The following is a 20356-nucleotide window of genomic DNA, read 5'->3' as shown; positions in this document are numbered from 1 at the left end:
GCACTATACAAGTAAATGTTACTTCACCTGATATCTAATACCTATCTTATAACTTTAAGATTTATAATTTTAAGATTTAGGGACAGTGGTAGCCTAGTGGGTAGAGCTTTGGGCTATCAACCGGAAGATTGGCAGTTCAAATCCAGGCTCTGCTATGCAGCCACTGTTGGGTCCTTGAGCAAGGCCCTCAACCCTGTCTGCTCCAGGGGAGCCGTACGATGGCTGACCCTGCGCTCTGACCCCAGCTTCCAAACAAGCTGAGATATGCGAAGAAAGAATTTCATTGTACCGTACACCTGTATATATGACAAATAAAGTATATCTTCTATCTATCTTATTATGGTCCATTAAGAGTTATGATCTAAAATATCATAGCTGATAGATTGTGTAATTGTGTGTTTTACCTGAGCAGGGCTGCTCTGGGGACGTAGGAGGGGTAAGAGGGATGCCACAGTTTGAGGAGTCTCTAGTGCCGATTTGAACTCCCTGGGCAGGAGGAGGCTGCTCCATTGGAAGATGAGCCTGGGCAATAAGCACAAAGGCTGCTGGGTAGATCATCCTTACTCCTCCTAAAGTAAAACGTGAGACAAAATACGGGAAAAGAATACAGACATTAGATGTGACCTAGAGAGGCAAAGCAGGATTTATTAATGCAATGTGTATATATTTTAACACCTCTTATAGATATCTGTATTTTGTTTATGTTTAAGTAACTGTAATGGGAAGTAAAGGTCAACAGTAAAAGATTAACCACTAAGCTAAATAACAGAACCAAGGGAACAGCATCAAAACATAATAGAAGCCACAAACAGAAAATGCCTTTTACTGAAGGGAAAAACTCTATACACTGTGCACCAGGAATTCATTGCCCTGTGGTGGTACTAAAAGCAAAGCTCTAGAGCAGGGATGTCCAAACAGCCAGTTACCATTTTTGAAATGGCTCACGAGGTATTTCAGAAATAAAATTAAAGTTGGCTCACTTTTAAACAGGATTAAAAAAAACAGATTGGACTCTTTGAACTCTGGGTGTCGCTATCGCATAAAACAAATCGAAAATGCACCCCATCTTCTTTCCTCCAACTCAAAACATTAAAGTTACATCTACATTAGCATTCCTGACTTTTTGGCTAAACATTGCGGCTCCAAAAACACGAAAACTAGACAGCAAGTGCAGAAGATTTTAGGCTCTCTGGGAAAATTAATATTTCTTCACTGAGTTCAGAGGGAAGTGGGTACGTTTAATTTAAATAAGTATAATAATCCTCCCATTACGATTATAAATTGGGGAGGCAAACTGGGAAAATTCTAGTTTACACGACACTGTCAAAGATAGATCATTAGTCACTCAAATATAAAGGAAGTAGTTGTTAATAATCAAGTAGGTCTATTATATTTTTATTTGTTTTATTACGAAAGAGTCTGGACACCCCTGCTGTAGAGCGTCAAAAATGAACGTCCTGCAGAGCAAACCAGCTGGCAATCCGGCAAGCAAAAGGAGCAGGCAAATCAAAATCCTGAGCGTGAACAAGGGGGCATGAGGTGACTTAACTCACGAGTCAAATGAAACAAAAGGCTAAACTGATTCTAACTACAAGGAAACTGCAACTGGCATCAGCTACTCAGTCCACCAATGGCCAATTTTTTAACCTTAACTAGCAAAAAAAAAAAAAAAAAAAAAAAAAAAAAAAATGGAAGGGGGGATTGTTTAAACAGCTGGCTTACTGAATCGACTCACTGACTCTGTGAGTCACTTTGAGGAAAAGTGAAAATATAAAGAAAAAAGCAGATCCAAGATCCAGTTTCAATATATAATAAGACGTTTTCTAATCAGAGATCTCCAGTTATGTAAGCAAGGATGCAATTCAACAGTCTTCTATTTTACCGGCTGTCTAGAACAATGCAATGACTCATCGTAGCATTGGACTGATCTCTGGGCTTTTCTTAAATAACGCCAACACCAGAAGGAGCTGTGGAGGGATTAGCGCTGATAAGCGCTACAACTCCTGGGCTTCGTCTGGGTTTGTTATAGTAACTCCATTGTATGCCAGCCCAACATAGCTCAACTGGTGATTCTCTTTTACCTCTTTGTATATACACTGATCAGCTATTAATATTAAAACCACCTCCTTGTTTCTACGCTCACTGTCCATTTTATCAGCTCCACTTACCATATAGAAACACTTTGTAGTTCTACATTTACTGACTATAGTCCATCTGTTTCTCTACATACCTTTTTAGCCTGCTTTCACCCTGTTCTTTAATGGTCAGGACCCCCACAGGACCACCACAGAGCAGGTATTATTTAGGTGGTGGATCATCCTCAGCACTGCAGTGATACTGACATGGTGGTGGTGTGTTAGTGTGTGTTGTGCTGGTATGAGTGGATTTTTAAATACCATGTCCATTCACTGTCCACTCTATTAGACACTCCTATCTAGTTGGTCCACCTTGTAGATGTAAAGTCAGAGACGATCGCTCATCTATTGCTGCTGTTTGAGTTGGTCATTTTCGAGACCTTCATCAGTGGTCACAGGACGCTGCCCATGGGGAGCTGTTGGCTGGATATATTTGTGGTTGGTGGACTATTATCAGTCCAGCAGGGACAGTAAGGTGTTTAAAAACTCCAGCAGCGCTGCTGTGTCTGATCCACTCATACCAGCACAACACACACTAACACACCACCACCATGGTAGTGTCACTGCAGGGCTGAGAATGATCCACCACCCAAATAATACCTGCTCTGTGGTGGTCCTGTGGGGGTCCTGACCATTGAAGAACAGGGTGAAAGGGGGTAACAACGGTGTACATCTCTGCTTGAAAAAAATATATACCAATCGCTGTGAGTTTGTTGGCATTTGGTGTGATCCCTCATTTGCTGTGATGACAGAATGTACTCAAGCTGGCATGGACTCCAAATGTTTGTGCAAAATCTGATCATCCTGTGATGATCAGTGATGTTACTGAATTCTTGGCTTTCTCTGTCTTCAAGTGTCGTCTTTCAGGTAGAAGAAAGTCCATGGCAGGCAACCCTCACACATTTTCTTTCCTAACAAGTAGTAAGTAGTAGCTACAAAGCTTTAACGTTTGAGATTTGTAATGAGAAACAATGTACAAAACACCAGCGGCCTCAGACTTTTGCCTCCCACCATATATGGTCATAAAGCTAGCTTGTTCAAACCACTCACCCACAATGACCTCCAAGGCCACATGGCTATTGGAGTCGTAACTGAGGTTGCCATCATCGCGCTCGCCACCGGTACGTTTCAGCACCATAGGGTAGAAGTAGCTCCACTCCTCCATCAGCTTCCGCACAGCTGGATCATTCATCTTAAACACCTGGCCCGTCAGTGTGCCACCCAGCCCGTACGGACTCAGGATCACTGATGGGAAGAGACAGCGGTATACATTAGCATGCTACATAAACAGCACATTGTCATGCTAGAACTGCTTGTACAGCACTAGAAGGTGTTCTAATTTGATCTGGATACGTGAGACAAAGGCTGAACACTGATCAACATCAGCGGGCGCCTGATCTGATTTTCCATGACATGAGAAATAGATAGACAGTGTATTAATATGGACAGTACGTGTATTTCTTTTTGGCATTCAAGTGTGTTATCTTACTTAAAAACACATATTATTTTACAAATCTTACTAGTCAACAATCCCTCCTTTATTCAAACATTAAATGCATTAACATCTAACACATTTCAAGCATTACTGAAACCCAAAATCTAAATATATCAGGTGCAAATGAGTCCAGCCAGGAATGCAACCTGGAGTCAACATGTATAAAACAGTAAGTACATTTACATTTACAAGCTTACTAATAATCTAATCAAGGTAGAGGTCTGACAGTAAACTGATTATTCAAAAGGTCATGTATACAGCATACTTAGATTATCTTAATATGATTAAGGTCTTACACTGAGTGTGAGTAATCTGATTAAGCTACCTGGTTTTCTACCCAGTAATCGGTCTATTTCCATATACAGTAAATGTCCATGTATTTAATCCATGTATGGTATTTCATCCATACAACATGATGCAAACGCGAACTATCACCAGACATACGCTGATGTGTTGATGGGCTGTTATTTGCATTATAATGTCTACATGTGCTTTAAATATGACTTAAAATACCTAAAAACAACCCTTTAAAAATTACATTTATGCCATTTTTACATAATTTTCAGTTTTAACCAGTATTAAAAGGAGTTTGTATAGGCTATCCATAGGCTATCTTGTATCCTCAGTGGTACATTGGTGGACTATTGGGTAGAGCTTTGGGCTATCAATCAAAAGGTTGAAAGTTTTAATCAAAGCTTTGCCATACAGCCACTGTTGGGCCCTTGAGCAAGACCCTTAACCCTCTCGGCTCCAGGGGCGCCATGACCACAGCTTCCAAACAAGCTAAAAAAAAAGAATGTCATTGTACTGTACACGTGTGCATGTAAGTATGACAAATAAAGGCATCCTTTTACGTCTTCTAGGATCGCAACATATTTATCAGTCCACAAAGCCACAAAATTCCTGAAATCCTCTTTCCGTTTTGAATCGGAGTACCATTCTCTGCCAACAGATCTTTTGCTGGAATCCGGGGTTCCAAAATTGATGGTTCATGTCATTAAAGCTCGTCTTAATCTACGGTTTATAGAAGGGTTCTTTAAAAAGTTTCATTTATCAAGAGTTTCAAAAACTACCTGACTTTTCTACATAGTCACCTTCCGATGCATTTTTCCCAGCGTCGTACCAACGTTTTAATACCGTCAGTAAAAAATGCTCTGCTGCTTTCACATCATCATCACATGAAAATCTGCTTCCCCTTAAAGCTTCTTTGAGCATCCAAAAAGGTGAAAATCAGATGGCGCTAAATCCGGACTATAAGCGTCTCTCAGTGTCTCAGACACGACCAAGTACTACTCCTCCTACTACACCCTCACTGTTACCAATGGAAATATAAAAGTGCAGAAACTTTTTGAAGGTCCCTTGTACATAGACCATTCAAAGAAGGGTGCAACCACAAAGACATGCTGACATATGCAAGTGTATTTTATCTTTCATTGCATTGCAAACGTCATTTGTTTACATGAAAAACTGTTTACTCGGTAGCTCATGTAAACTTGGAGGTTTCCCATAATTAGATTACTGAAGTGCATGTAAACCCAATAATCAAATTACGGTCATTACATAAGATGACAGTGCTGTCCATGTAAACACACTGAGTTTTGGCAAGTTCTAAAAGTAAAGTCCAACTGTCTATGTGCTGAGAGGACATTTGTCTGAATGGTCAGGTAGTAATACAAAAAACAGCTGGCAAATCAGGAGCTTAAATGTTTGTTGGCATTCTAGTAAAGGCAGGACGGTGTAAAGCTGGTACATCTCACCATGTATGGGACTGCTGGAGGTCTGGGCCAGGTGCACATGCTCCTCTGTGATGTGGTAGACAGGCTGGTGCTGAGAAATCTCCACGCTGGTACATACGTTACTCTCACCGTGCAGGAAGAAGGAGAAGGAGCATGAGAGGTGCTCGCTGTTGCTGCTGCTGAAGAGAGAAGATAAATCAATCAGTATATCAATTCCATTATTACAATCATGTGAAACTACTATAAACAAGGAGACTCAATAGGTCAGTGGGAAGACAGAAGACCACTACACTGACAGTATGGGACTACAGCATGTTAAAATGATCCGCACCCAAGATAACCCTAAGAAATTTGCCCCTAAAAGCAACAACAGCACAAGAACTATATCAATAAATACATTTCATGGCCAAGCATTGGCAGAAGTTGTGAAAAGCACACCACCACTGGTCCCAGAAGCAACCACAGTGCACGATTTGGTCATTTCATGTAGTTAGCAGACTTAAAGTCAAACATAAGTATAAGCCAGACCATAACCTTGTTGGATAACCCATTCCAAAACCATGTGCATGAATAAGGAGTCTGTCTCCTCATTGCTGCAATAACAGTATTTGTTACTGAGGTCAAGCTGTTGGTCGAGAAGGCATGACTTGCAAACAGCTTTGATGCCTAAAATTGATGCCCAAAACACACTCGAAAAGGCTAAGTCAAATCAGTTTGATTTTCATGGCCGAGAGTTTTTGCACAGTTCCAAGCACACCACCACTGGTCCCTGATTCAGCTGTTGATGCAGATCACACTAAAGTAAACCAAGGTGAGAAAGCTCCCACCACCAGTTCAACAGATGTAAACACACTACATCAACTCAAATCAGAAAATACCAAGATAATATACCTTAATCGTGGATTCATAGAATTTCACATGAGCAAGAAGACAATACGTATTGTCATCCCTACTGAAAGTGTAGGGGGTCCCTGTTATTTATTTTTTTTACCACAGGGGAGTCTAAGAAGGAAAAAAAAAGGTTGAGAACCACTGCACTATCAAGTTTTTCCCCTATAAATTCAGGATCGCAGTGTCAGAAGTGAAAATTGGCCATCTTTAGCCAAATAAGGTAGATTTTTTACCAACAATTTGCCTTAAAAATTACACTCTTGGTGTAATCCAACATCCTTAACCAAATTTGTTTTATTTTTGTCACATCAATTTACTGTGTCCAGTATATGTTCTAAACTTTAAAAGAATCCACTATATATATATGTTGTGAGGGGGGTAAAAGAGAGCTATATGTTACTAGAAGAATCAACTCCTATTAAAAATAAACTGCTTTTATCAGCAGTATCAAAGCAAGCAATTGAAGGTTAAGGGCCTTGCTCAGGGGTCCAACTGAAGCAACTTAGCAGAGAAGAAAATGGAACAGGCATCCTTTTGATCCCTAGTCCAGTAACCTAACCACTGAGCTACCGCAACCCTAATACGCTCATCTAGTTGTACTCAAAATCAAACATTCAAATATATTTGTGTTTTGAAAATCACCATCAACTTTTTCCTAATAACCTTCAATTAATATAAATTAATATTCAATTAAATATAAATATATATAATTCCTTCTACTTTATTTCCTTAAAAAATAGAAATCATCCAATTGTTGAACTGTGTTTTCTTAGGTTTTAAATGTTGAATCCAAGAAATCAGTGTAAAGAGTAAAATTTTTAACACGATTGGGCCAAATGAGGTAGATTTCTAACCAAAAGTTTGGTTTAAAAATTACACCCTCTATGCAGTCCATCATCCACTGTGTTACTCAGTTGACCCAGTTTGTTTTATTTTTAGCCCAGCGGTTTATTGTGCCCAGCACATCTTTCAATCTTTAAATTGTCCACTATATACTAGTGAATTTTGTTCACTAATTTAAACGTAAAAGACGAACAGTTTGCAAAAACCAGTAAGATATTAATGGCCTTGCTCAGGGGTCCAACTGTGGCAACTTAGCAGAGGGGGAGATGGAACCAGCAACCTTTTGATCACTAGTCCAGTAACTCCTAATAGAGTAAGGTTTAGGTTTTAAATGTTGAATCGGGCAGCACGGTGGCTTAGTGGGTGGCACTGTCGCCTCACAGCAATAAGGTCCTGGGTTCGATCCCCAGGCGGGGCGGTCCGGGTCCTTTCTGTGTGGAGTTTGCATGTTCTCCCCGTGTCTGCGTGGGTTTCCTCTGGGAGCTCCGGTTTCCTCCCACAGTCCAAAAACATGCAGTCAGGTTAACTGGAGAAACTGAATTGCCCTGTAAGTGAATTGGTGTGTGTATGTGTGTGTGTATGTGTGTCTGCCCTGCGATGGACTGGCGTCCCGTCCAGGGTGTTACTGTGTGCCTTGCGCCCATTGAAAAGCTGGGATAGGCTCCCCCAACCCTAATTGGATAAGCGGATAAAAAAAATGAATGAATGAATGTTGAATCCAAGAAAGCAGTGGTTTCATAAACCAGTAACACTTGGATTACCATGCCAACACAAGGAGTACTGGCAGCATTATGTTGCTCTTAAGCATTGCCTAAATGTACCAGTGTGTCCAGAAGAGGGCGCGCATAAGCAAGTCAACTGAAGCAATTTGTGTGGCATGTAAGTGTTCCTCCAGCTCACCAAGAACAACAGAACATTGGAGTCATAACACCAGGCTGATTCACTACACACCCACAAACAAACCCTTACACACCCACAGCCAACTTTTACATGTACTGTTTACTGTTAGCTTTAATCCCGTACTCCCTAATCATAAATATGTCATTTAGATTATTTTCTGTGCATTATTCTAATTAAAAATCCATTTTATCAGCTCCGCTTACCATATAGAAACACTTTGTAGTTCTACAATTACTAACTGTTGTCCATCTGTTTCTCTGCATGCTTTGTTAGCCCCCTTTCATGCTGTTCTTCAATGGTCAGGACCCCCACAGGACCACTACAGAGCAGGTATTATTTAGGTGGTGGGTCATCCTTACTCAAGAAATTAAAATTAGCACTGGGTTACCCAGTTGACCCAGTTTGTTTTATTTTTAGCCCAGCGGTTTATTGTGCCCAGCACATCTTTCAATCTTTAAAGATCACTCTCAGCACTGCAGTGACACTGATATGGTGGTGGTGTGTTAGTGTGTGTTGTGCTGGTATGAGTGGATCAGACACAGCAGTGCTGCTGGAGTTTTTAAACGCCTCACTGTCCCTGCTGGACTGAGAACAGTCCACCAACCAAAAATATATCCAGCCAACAGCGCCCCGTGGGCAGCGTCCTGTGACCACTGATGAAGGTCTAGAAGATGACCGACTCAAACAGCAGCAATAGATGAGCGATCGTCTCTAACTTTACATCTACAAGGTGGACCAACTAGGTAGGAGTGTCTAATAGAGTGGACGGTGAGTGGACACGGTATTTTAAAACTCCATCAGCATAGCTGTGTCTGATCCACTCATACCAGCACAACACACACTAACACACCACCACCATGTCAGTGTCACTGCAGTGCTGAGAATGACCCACCACCCAAATACCATTGAAGAACAGAGTAAAAGGAGGTTAAAAGGTAGAAAGTGCTTCTATATGGTAAGTGGAGCTGATAAAATGGACAGTGAGTGTAGAAACAAGGAGGTGGTTTTAATGTTATGGCTGATCAGTGTATCTGGACACAGAGTACACCATTAATACACTTGAGCAGGCTCTACCCAGTAAACAGTGCACATACAGAGGGAGGGCAGAATAAAAGACACTCATAAAACACATAATATGAATCAAAATAGAACATCCATTTCTCCAAATGCACTAATGCTTCTTGGAAGGTGCCTTCAGACAAGTCCTAATTGGTTTGTGAGATGATGGATCAGTTCTTTTAGGCGTTTATAGTCTGTGTTCTAGAACTTTCTACTGAGGCTCAATAATGTTAAGCTCTAGTGATTAGAGGGCTATCGAAGGAGCTTGGCTTCATCCTGAATGTACATAGGGTACTACCATTATGTCCGTATAGGGGCATTAACATACTGGAATAGGAGTACACTGTTATAAAAGTGTTTGTGCCATCGGGTCTTTTATTTATTTAAGAGCACAAAAAAGAGATATTCAATGTTTTACCTACTTAACTCGATATATTTGATGCCCTATAAAAGTTAGGACAGGGGTCTATGAGACTGGGAAGTTTGTACACCTCTTTTTGGCCGCTCAGGTGGCGCAGCGGTAAAATACTCTAGCACACCAGAGCTGGGTTTTGTAATACATCGTATCGAAACTCAGCTCTGCCATCTGGCTGGGCTGGGCGACTGCATGAACAACGATTGGCTGTTGTTCATAGGGTTAGGGGCAAGCCGGATCATGGGTCCTTATAACTGGTGCAATTACGACCTCTGATTGATGGCGCCTGCACAGGGATGAGGAATAATGCTGATCAGGGTGTGTCTCTCCGGGCACAGTGCTGATCGGTATACATGAACTCGACTCATGCAGGTGAAAAATGCAGTCTGTACTGAGCGCGTGTCGGAGGGGGCGTGTGTCGGTTGAGAAGCGTCCTCAGTCAGCGGTGGAGGGTTGGGGGGTTTGGAGAAAAATAGAAAAACACCTCTTTTGGAACTTTTTATAGGTGGTGCAACAAGGAAGGGGTATAAAATAAATATTAACCAACGTCTCTGTCGTTTACAAGCAAGAATAGCTCAAGGTTCTCTATTTAAAAAAAATAAAAAAGTAAAAAAAATAAATACAGCATTTCTTAAAACACAAATGCAAGAATTGTACAAAGTTCTCCATCTACGGTTCATAACATTATCAAAAGATTTAAAGAATCCGAAGAAATCTCTATGTGTAAAGAACATGACAAATTAATTTGAATAATTATTATAATCTAAAATCTTAAATATCAGTTGTTTTTTTCTCCCCTTTTTCTCCCTTTTAGCGTGTCCAATTGCCCGATTGCGCCATGCTTCCTATCCACCAATGCCAATCCCTGCTCTGATTAAGGAGAACGAAGCTAACCCACGCCCCCTCCGACACGTGGGCAGCATGCCGTATGCATCTTATCACCTACACTCTGACATGTGCAGTGCAGCTCAGCATTGTGTATGAAGACACACACCCTGAGAGCATCTCTGTGCAGGCACCATCAATCAGCCAGCAGAGGTCGTAATTGCACCATTCATGAGAGATCTGGGATCTGGCTTAGTCCCGCCCATATCTGAACAACAGGCCAATCGTTGTTCATGTGGCCGCTCAGCCTTAGCCGGCAGGCAGAGCTGAGATTCGATACGATTTATTCCAGATCCCAGCTCTGGTTCCAGCGTGTGTTTTTACCGCTGCGCCACCTGAGCGGCCTCAAATATCAGTTTTGATGGTCGGAAGTCTCATATAGCTAAAACATGCTGCTAATACGTAATCAACCAAATGTTTCAATTAGGATTTAATCACTTTAAAATTAAGCTTATTTACATTTGGTGTTTCTATTATTCAGTCCCCCTTCTGTTTGTCCAGAATTTTGAAACCCTCATTCATATAATTTTAAGAAATGTACAATGTTCTCCATCTACAGTTCATAACATTATTAAAAGATTTAGAGAATCCACAGAGATCTCTTTGTGTAAAGAACATGACAAAATAATAATTGATATAATTTAAAGTCCTCAAATATCAGTTTTGATGGTTTGAGCTCTCATATAGCTAAAACATGCTGATGATGGAGCTCATGTTGCATGTGGTGTTTCTATTATTCCGTCCACCTTCTGTATGCCCAGAATTTTGCACCCTCATTAATCCTGCTTGCGCTGCCTGTTTATCTTCACTGTCTAGGACACAGGGACACACGGGCATCCATTTGATAAGCGTAATTCGTCCTGATCAGGGATACTGTGGATTCACTTTATGTTGCAGTCTAAGGCGTTCACTCAGTTAACTTATGCATTACCAGAATCAAAAATCGTAACCGGGAGAGCTCTATTTGCCGAGTAAATTTGTGTACAAAGAATGTATACAGTACAAAGGCTGGGGCTATGGGGTATATAAAGAAGATATAACAAAAGTGTGAGGGTAGATTGAATACAGCAATGGGTTACTGTAGGTTATTTGTGTTAAACACAAAACAAACCTTGATTTAATGCACTAAAAGGGGGGTGCACTGGTCCATAAAATGCGATTGTCCGAAACAGTGAGGTTTATTTTTCAGGAGGTGCAAAACTATGTGCTAAAAGTGCTAAACATGCACATGAACAGTAAAATGAACAATGTAAATATATAATGTAAAACTTGTAAATAATTATTAAAACTGGTGTACTGTACTACTAGGAAGAAATTTCTTTTACCTCGTGTGGTGGAGGAGACGTTTACGTGATTGTATAATGAGGACTCAGATACTGGAGCAGTTCTGGTGCATAACTAAACTTTAGGACTTGCAAAAATTAAGCCTAAAACAGGGAAAAAAGCAAGAACAAAGAGAGCCTTCCGACAAAATAAAGCCTATCACTCATGTAAACAGAGAGACATGCGTCGGCTAGTGGACAATTACTGAACTACTGGTCTTGGTACACTTTTGCACCAGATATTTGGTTTTCCAGTCCGTGAAATCAAGGTTCCACTGTATACTTAATTAATGAAGATTGTGGCAATTTGATCCCACTGTGGTTTACAAGATGTAACCTAAAGCCTCCACAAGGGTGCGCATTCATGTACAAGTTCATTTTGTGTTTGTGTCTGTTAAAATTTGTTTAATTTAGTTATTATTATTTTTCTCTGCGATCCATTGTTTTGGCTCTTGACCCACCCAAGGGTCACCCTGATGTACAGTAATCAAATAAAATGTGCAATCAATGTTCTGTGAGATACTGTATATTCAACAGTATTATATGTACAGGTAAAGTGCAAGTGAAAACGATGTATACACGGTGTGAAGGTAGCTTTAGCCTTGATAGAATTACGAGGCTGAGCAAACGTTAAAATTGATTGGTTATTGACGAGGACTTGGTGAAGAATCCGAACAGCTATTGATAAACTAGCAGTTCATCCTGTATGTGCTACATTTTTTATTCAACATGTGGTTTCCAAATCAGTCCTGTTATAGCGAGCCAGCACAAGTAGATCCGAGGGATGTCATAAAAATCATCATCTGTTAATAAGGCCATTGTTTCTGATGTGTAAAGTCAGTCAAGTATCAATTTAAAGACCTGAAGAGCGACAAGGCGTCATTATTCTGTCTGCCAATTAGAGCATGGACCAGACAGCTCCTCTTAATAAGACCTTGATTAGAGATATTTGCAAATAGATAACGGCTTAATGAGTGTTAAGTCAGTCGGATAGAAAACACGGCAGAGGTGATGAAACGGCGAATGTGCTTGAAAGGAGACTGACAATAATTACATATTAGACATAGATTATTTTAGAGCACTGATTATAGACTGCCGTTTAAAGGGCTTTTGATTTAAGATGGTATAATCCCCCTTCAAATCTCACTCAGAACCGAGGAAGTGAAAGGAGGTTTGGGTCAGCAACAATCACATGATAGAATTACAGCCTCCTGACACTGTTTAGACTAAGTGCATTCTTATGTAAACTATAAACAGAAATAACATTTATATGTATTTTTGAAGCCACTTTTTATTTACTCAGCATGTAGCAATTGGAATGTGAGTGTGGGATCCCACCACACAGTAAAGTACAGTAAGAAAATGGAAAGGCACACACCTGGGTCTATAGGGCACCGCAATTTACACTGCATTGTCAAAACATAAAACAATAAACCTTTTAGTACAATGTCCCGAAGCATACAGCCAAAACAACACTTGAATGGCTTCAGGGCAAAATGTCCAACAAGCTCAATATCAGGTGTTTACATACACTATATGGACAAAAGTATTGGGACACACCTTCTGATTATTAAATTCTTGTGTTTCATCCACAATAATTGCTAATGGATAAAATAAATAAATTATATAAAGGAAATCATATGCTTCCAACTGTACAGCTACAATTGGATGGATGGATGGATGGATGGATGGATGGCAGATAGATGGTTAGATAGATGGATGGATGGATGGATGGCAAATAGATGGTTAGATGGATGGATGGATGTTAAATGGATGGATGGATGGATGATGGATGGATGGATGGATTGGATAGATGGATAGATTGGATGGATGGATGGGTGGATGGATGGATAGATCCCAATCCCACATCTGTGAAGAGATCTAAAAGTGGCTGATCCCAGATGCCATCCAATCCGGCAGAGATTGAGAGTATCTGTTATGAAGAATGGGATAAACTGCCCAAATCTAAGTGTGCAAAGCATATAGAGACATATCCAAATGATAAGTAATTCTAATTGCTGATAAAGGGGCTTCTACAAAATATTAAACCAAAGGTCAGAATATACTTTTAAGAATAAGAGATTTTGATGTTTGAAAAAAAATAAGAACTTTAAAGACGGCATTATTATCCATGATTAAGTGTAGATCAATGGTAAAAATGGCCAGTAATTCTGTATACACAACACAATAAAGTGCCAAACATCAAAAAAGCTCAAGGTCAGGTGTTTACATACACTATATTGACAAAAGTATTAGCACACACCTTCTAACGATCAAATTCATGTGTTTTAGCCATTAGAATTGCTAACAGATTACATAAATCAATTATATAAAGAAAATCATATGAATCCAACTTTACAGCGACAGTTTAGGGAGTTCCCTTCCCTGTTCCAGCATGACTGTACCCCTGTGCACAAAGCAAGGTCTTTAAAAAGACATGAACTGGAACATTAATTGAGGTTTTCTTGACCAATATCAGTGCCCAGCTCTACAAATGATCTTTCCACTGAATGGGAACAAATTCCCACAGACATCTTCAGTCGTCTGTTGTTATATTGTGTTATTGTGTGTGTGTGTGTGTGTGTGTGTGTGTGTATCTGCCCAGCGATAAACTGGTGCCCCGTCCAGGGTGTTACTGTGTGCCTTGCGCCCACTGAAAAGCTGGGATAGGCTCCAGCACCCCATCCGCGACCCTAATTGGATAAGCGGTTAAGAAAGTGAGTAAGTGTGTGAGTGAGTGTTTTTGGAATGGGGCATCCAACAAGTTCATGGTCAGGTGTCCAAATGCTTTTGGCCATATAGCCAAGACTGAACATTCATTAATGAGGTGCTGTACAAAAGAATTTTAGGAATTGGAGAGACCAGCGTCTTACGGAAAGACCCAAAACATACAAATCAGCTGATTAAGAGCAAATATGTAGCAAGGATTTTATGCATTTTATGAACGTGTGGGCTATCCTCAGTCCATGCTAATCAATACTCTTCAACTTAAAGTAAACTGAGCCGCCTACTGGGATTGTATAACAGCAGGAATCAGATCCTTAGCATAGCGTAGTCGATTATCTGCATTTATACTGTGTCAGAAATATAATCGCATCGATGGTTTTATAGCAGTAGCATTAAGAAGCGTGGAAGGCTTTGTGTTTGATGCGCTACAGCTATACCCCGCTGTAATAATCTTTACGGCTCCGGCTCGTCTCTCCTCTGAGAGAAAGCTGCTGAAGGGAGAGGCGCGACTCTGTGGATGGAATTCCAAAACACTAATTCATCATCCACAATGCAGCACGACACATCTCGATGGCTGAGAGATTGTCCAGATCAGAAGACCGGTCATTAATCATTTTTATTGCACTGAACACTGGAGTATGAACATCTAAGTATGTGGGGTATGTTCATAAGAAAAAGAATTCTAGGCTCTCTTTACACAGACTGATTCTAACTGGTGGATTTGAATGTTTTATTCATCTTTTTATCCATCGCTTGCTAACAGGTGCATCAAATCATGTTAGATTTATTTAATCTCCGTGGACAGACACTAGCTGTAGAACCGCTGTAGGTCCTTCAAAGTGGAACTGTCATAAACTGGTACCATGAACTAAGATTTCCAACATCTCAGTCTGTCACATGGTAGCTTTTAGAGCTCTTCTTGACCAATCCAAGCTCCAGGAAAGTGGAGATGTCTGGAAGCAACAACAGCTCAGCTGAGAAATAGTTGGACGAAAAGATGGAAAAGGGTCATCAAATCACTCATGGATCCATTTAATCTCTGTAGACACACAATAGCTACAGAACTGGTCCTTCAAAGTGCAATGGACATTAAATGGTACCATGGACTAAGATTTCCAACATCTCAGTCTGTCACATGGTATCTTTTAGAGCTGTTCCGTACAACTCCAAGCTTATTCTGGAGTTACATTCTTAAAGTGGAGATGTCTGGAAGCAACAACAGCTCGGCTGAGAAGTGGTTGAACAAAAAGACGGAAAAGGGGTCATCAAATCACTCATGGATCCATTTAATCTCAGTAGACAGACGCAAGCTACAGAATTGGTCCTTCAAAGTCAAATGATCATAATATGGTGCATTTCCAACATCTCAGTCTGTCACTTGACCACTTCAAGCTTATTCTGGAGTTACATTCTTAAAGTGGAGACGTCTGGAAGCAACAACAGAAGTGATTGAGAAGTGGTTGGACGAAAAGACGGAAAAGGGTCATCAAATCACACATGGATCCATTTATTGTTCATAGACAGACGCTAGCTGTAGAACCGCTGTAGGTCCTTCAAAGTGCAATGGACATTAAATGGTACCATGGACTAAGATTTCCAACATCTCAGTCTGTCACATGGTAGCTTTTAGAGCTCTTCTTGACCAATCCAAGCTCCAAGAAAGTGGAGATGTCTGGAAGCAACAACAGCTCAGCTGAGAAGTAGTTGGACGAAAAGATGGAAAAGGGTCATCAAATCACTCATGGATCCATTTAATCTCTGTAAACACACAATAGCTACAGAACTGGTCCTTCAAAGTGCAATGGACATTAAATGGTACCATGGACTAAGATTTCCAACATCTCAGGTTGTCACATGGTATCTTTTAGAGCTGTTCTAGACAACTCCAAGCTTATTCTACATTCTTAAAGTGGAGACGCCTGGAAGCGACAACAGAAGTGATTGAGAAGTGGTTGGACGAAAAGATGGAAAAGGGTCATCAAATCACACATGGACCCATTTAATCTCAGTAGACAGACAAAAGTAAATGTCCATTGTATTGGAATGGTATGTCCAACAAGATGAACTGTCCAGATACTTTTGGCCCATACAAGCTGTTCCAAAATGATCATCAAGGACTGATCACCCGGGAGAAAATGTGAACTAGTCATGAGGCATGAAACTGTTAGATCAGTAAGCACATGGCTGAGCCAGCACTGAGTGACCCCACGATGTAGCCCGACACCAGACGTCCGTTGCCAAGGAGATGGCTAATGTCTCAATGTCATTCCTTCCCCCCTAGCCAAAACGGGTCAGAAAAACCAAACACACACATACACATGCACACACACACATCCACACATGCTGAAGAAAACACACCGTACAGGCATGATAATACTGCAAATGACAATTCAAAGCCTTGCGTTGCCAATTCTGCCACCTTTGCCATCGTGCGTGTTCTAGGTCTGTATGCACAGACTGCCCAATCCTGATCAAAACAAATTACCCCCCCCCACTTTTTTAATCCCACCTTTCTGTCTGTTCTATCCTTACGTTTCTCTTGGTGCCTGATGCAATCTGTAACCAACGTACGCTGCGTATTACCAGACACAAAGGAAGGAGGGGGGGGGGGGGGGGGGGGAGGAGAATCAGCGGAGTGGAGGTCTGGAGGGAACGAGGTAAAAGAGGAGGAGGGGGAGGCGGCATGTTTTCAGAGATGTGATGGTAGTCCTTATGCCCTAGGCGATACCAGAGAACGAAACTTAAATAAGTGTTAGGTGGGTTACAGCGCCTCCTGCAGAACAATCGGTCTGGTTCTGATGGTGAGCGTGAACGGCACAAAGGGAAAAGTGTGTGGGTGAGTTTTGGGGAGGGTATATCTTGCTGATTTTCTAAAGCAATATAGCCCATCCAACAGTTTCTTGTGTTTTCTTTAATATGCAACATGCAAAATATCCACAGTTGTCTGAATCGGTGTCCGTCTGGGGTGTTACTGCATTGCAGCTGTGATTCCAGGGAAGCCGGACCCACCACAACACAGACCAGAATAAAGTGGTGGTAAACCATTCAAACAAAATATAAGAAAACATATCATAATATACACCGATCAGTGGTCAGTACCTATCAAAAGTGGTCCAAGGAAGGAACAGTGGTAAACCGGCGACAGGATCATGGGCGGCCAAGGCTCACTGATGCACGTGGGGGGCGAAGGCTGCCCCGTGTGGTCCGATCCAACAGACGAGCTCCTGTAGCTCAAATTGCTGAAGAAGTTAATACTGGTTCTAACAGAAAGGTGTCAGAATACACAGTGCATCACAGTTCGTTGCGTATGGGGCTGCATAGCCACAGACCAGTCAGTTAGGAAGGTGGTCATAATGTTATGCCTTATCGGTGTAATTATGTGTTAATATTATGTCAGTTTACATTAACTTCAATGACTAGCTCTGGTATATGTTGCTGGTATCCTAAAGCAATATAGCGCATCCAACAGTTTACAAGTACTATAAAGTTATTTAACTTTGTTGCATGGACTTTTAATTCTTTGTTAGTGAAAATGATCGATATGCTTCTAATTTTGCGGCAATAGTTTGGGGACAGCCGTTTCCAGGTCCAGCATGACCGTCTAGAAAGACTTTGACGATGTTGGTGTGTGGGAGGTCTACTGGCCTGCACAGAGACCAAACATTAACCCCACTGATTAATTTTGGAACGTCTATTGACTATCTGCCATATTGTTAGCAATAATAATTGATATGCTTCCAACTTCCATATGCAACATTCAAACATACAAAATATTCATTTAGAGGTGTAAAAAAAAGTACTATTAAGTAGTGGCAATAGTTTGGGGAAGGTTGCTTCCAGTTCTGGCATGACTGCCCATAAAGACTTTGACGAGGTTGGTGTGTGGGAGGTCTACTGGTCTGCACAGCAATGGATTGGCGTCCTGTCCAGGGTGTTACTGCAAACAGTGATTCCACCACAACACTGACCAGTGACCATAAAGTGGTGGTAAAACATAAAAATGAAATGAAATAAAATAAAATAAAATATAAAAAACATATCATGATACAATAATGTGTTTATATTATATCAGTTTACATATTCAGTCTATGACGTTTTAAGCCAAATAGACAAACTGGCATACAGTGCTGATTTCCTGCAGCAATATAGCCCATCCAACAGTTTCTTGTGTTATTTTTTTTTTTTAATATGCAACATGCAAAACATACAAAATATTCATTTAGAGGTGTAAAAACAGTACTATAAAGTAGTGGCAACGGTTTGGGGAAGGCCGCTTCCAGTTCTGGCATGACTGCCCATAAAGACTTTGACGAGGTTGGTGTGTGGGAGGTCTACTGGTCTGCACAGAGCCCCAACATCAACCCCATTGATTAATTTTGGAACGTCTATTGACTAACAATGGACTGGCGTCCTGTCCAAGGTGTTACTGGACTGCAAACAGTGATACCACTGCAACACTGACCAGAATAAAGTGATGGTAAAACATAAAAATGAAATATAATATTAAAAAACAAATCATCAGTTTACATATTCAGTCTACGACGGTTTAAGCCAAAATAGACTAGCTTTGGCATACGTTGCTGATTTCCTAAAGCAATATAGCCCAACAGTCCAACAGTTTCTTCAAACATTTTAAATAAATGGGCACCAATTCCCAGAAAGCCTACCTACAGGACTGGAGACTGGTATAGGTGCACACAAGGCCCATTTTTATTTAACACATATTGTTTTTAATGAGATACCCAAGAAGCTTATGGTTGGGTGTCCACATACATATGGCCATTAGGTGTATCTTGTAAGAAGAGACTCACTCTCTCACTCATTGTCTTATCCAATCAGGTTGCGAGGGGGGGGGGGGGTTTCCTGGAGCCTATCCCAGCTTTTCAATGGGTGCAAGGCACACAGTAATACCCTGGACGGGGCACCAGTCCATCGCAGGGCAGACACACATATTCACCTATAGGGCAATTCGGTGTCTCCAATTAACCTGACTGCATGTTTTTGGACTGTGTGAGGTAACCGGAGCTCCCGGAGGAAACCCATGCAGACACGGGGAGAACATGCAAACTCCACACAGAAAGGACCCGGACCGCTCCGCCTGGGGATCGAACCCAAGACCTTAAGAAGAGACTGTAAATACATAATCAGCTTTTTGAATGTTATGTGTAGGCAGAATATATCCGTGTATGGAGCACTCAGGTGGCGCTGCGGTAAATTTTGCTAGCCCAATACTGCTGGGATCCCCAGCTGTGCTATCACCAAGTCAGGCGCCATAGGCATAATTGGCTGCGTCCGGTTTTGGGAATGCAGGGTTCACAAATCCTTCGAAAACTGTACCGACCGCAACCAGTGGTAACACATGAGTGATTGAGTGGCACTTGAAACTGGAAGTTCTTTGTGTTCAGGAATGGCGCCTGTGTTGCCCTAATTCTGTATCTCTCTCCCCGGCTCTTTCCCCCCTCTCCCAGTGTGCGGCAACCTGCTCAATAATTCACTGCTTGGCTCTGTGTTCGACCCTGCGGGAGGCGCAGCAGCTGATAGCGTGGCACAGACAAAGCTGTCAAACTAGAAAAGAATCAGGTGGGCTTAACGGGGAACTAAGCTCCCCCCGTGCGCAAACCCACCCAATTGACAGACCTCTTCCCACTCGAGCAGCTCAGCGGGGAATCTCGCCGAATCCCGGCTTCCCGAGAATGCTCCGGCATGCACGGGGTTCCCGTGGGTACCCTCCACCCACCAATAACACACACACACACACACACACATTTACTGAGCACTTGAATAGGAACACTTGTCTTGAACGTTTGGGAAAACACTGCTCTGCACACTTTGTCACCCCTTTTATACCCTCCATTAATGGAAGAGGACCCCATTGGACACCAAGTGACTGGACGTTATGTGAGTGGTGGACCACTCAGCACTACAATGACACTAACATGGTAATGTAG

At 41.4% G+C, this 20356-nt stretch overlaps 1 protein-coding gene across 1 annotated transcript in view; it reads right to left on the bottom strand.

Moving 5' to 3' along the window:
- The window catches only part of LOC134303206 (mediator of RNA polymerase II transcription subunit 13-like), a 190501-nt gene that overhangs the window by 32786 nt on the left and 137359 nt on the right, over positions 1-20356 (bottom strand). The window contains exons 5-7 of the mRNA XM_062988543.1: positions 5388-5545; positions 3186-3380; positions 405-569 (exon numbers count right to left, since the gene is read on the bottom strand). Of these exons, the coding sequence (XP_062844613.1) occupies positions 405-569; positions 3186-3380; positions 5388-5545 (518 nt within the window). The remainder of the gene's footprint in view (positions 1-404; positions 570-3185; positions 3381-5387; positions 5546-20356) is intronic.

Source organism: Trichomycterus rosablanca, chromosome 26, assembly GCF_030014385.1.
Source record: "Trichomycterus rosablanca isolate fTriRos1 chromosome 26, fTriRos1.hap1, whole genome shotgun sequence".
In the NCBI taxonomy this organism is placed as follows: Eukaryota; Metazoa; Chordata; class Actinopteri; order Siluriformes; family Trichomycteridae; genus Trichomycterus; species Trichomycterus rosablanca.
The sequence above is the reverse complement of the archived record's forward strand: the minus strand, read 5'-3'. Positions and strand labels throughout refer to the sequence as shown.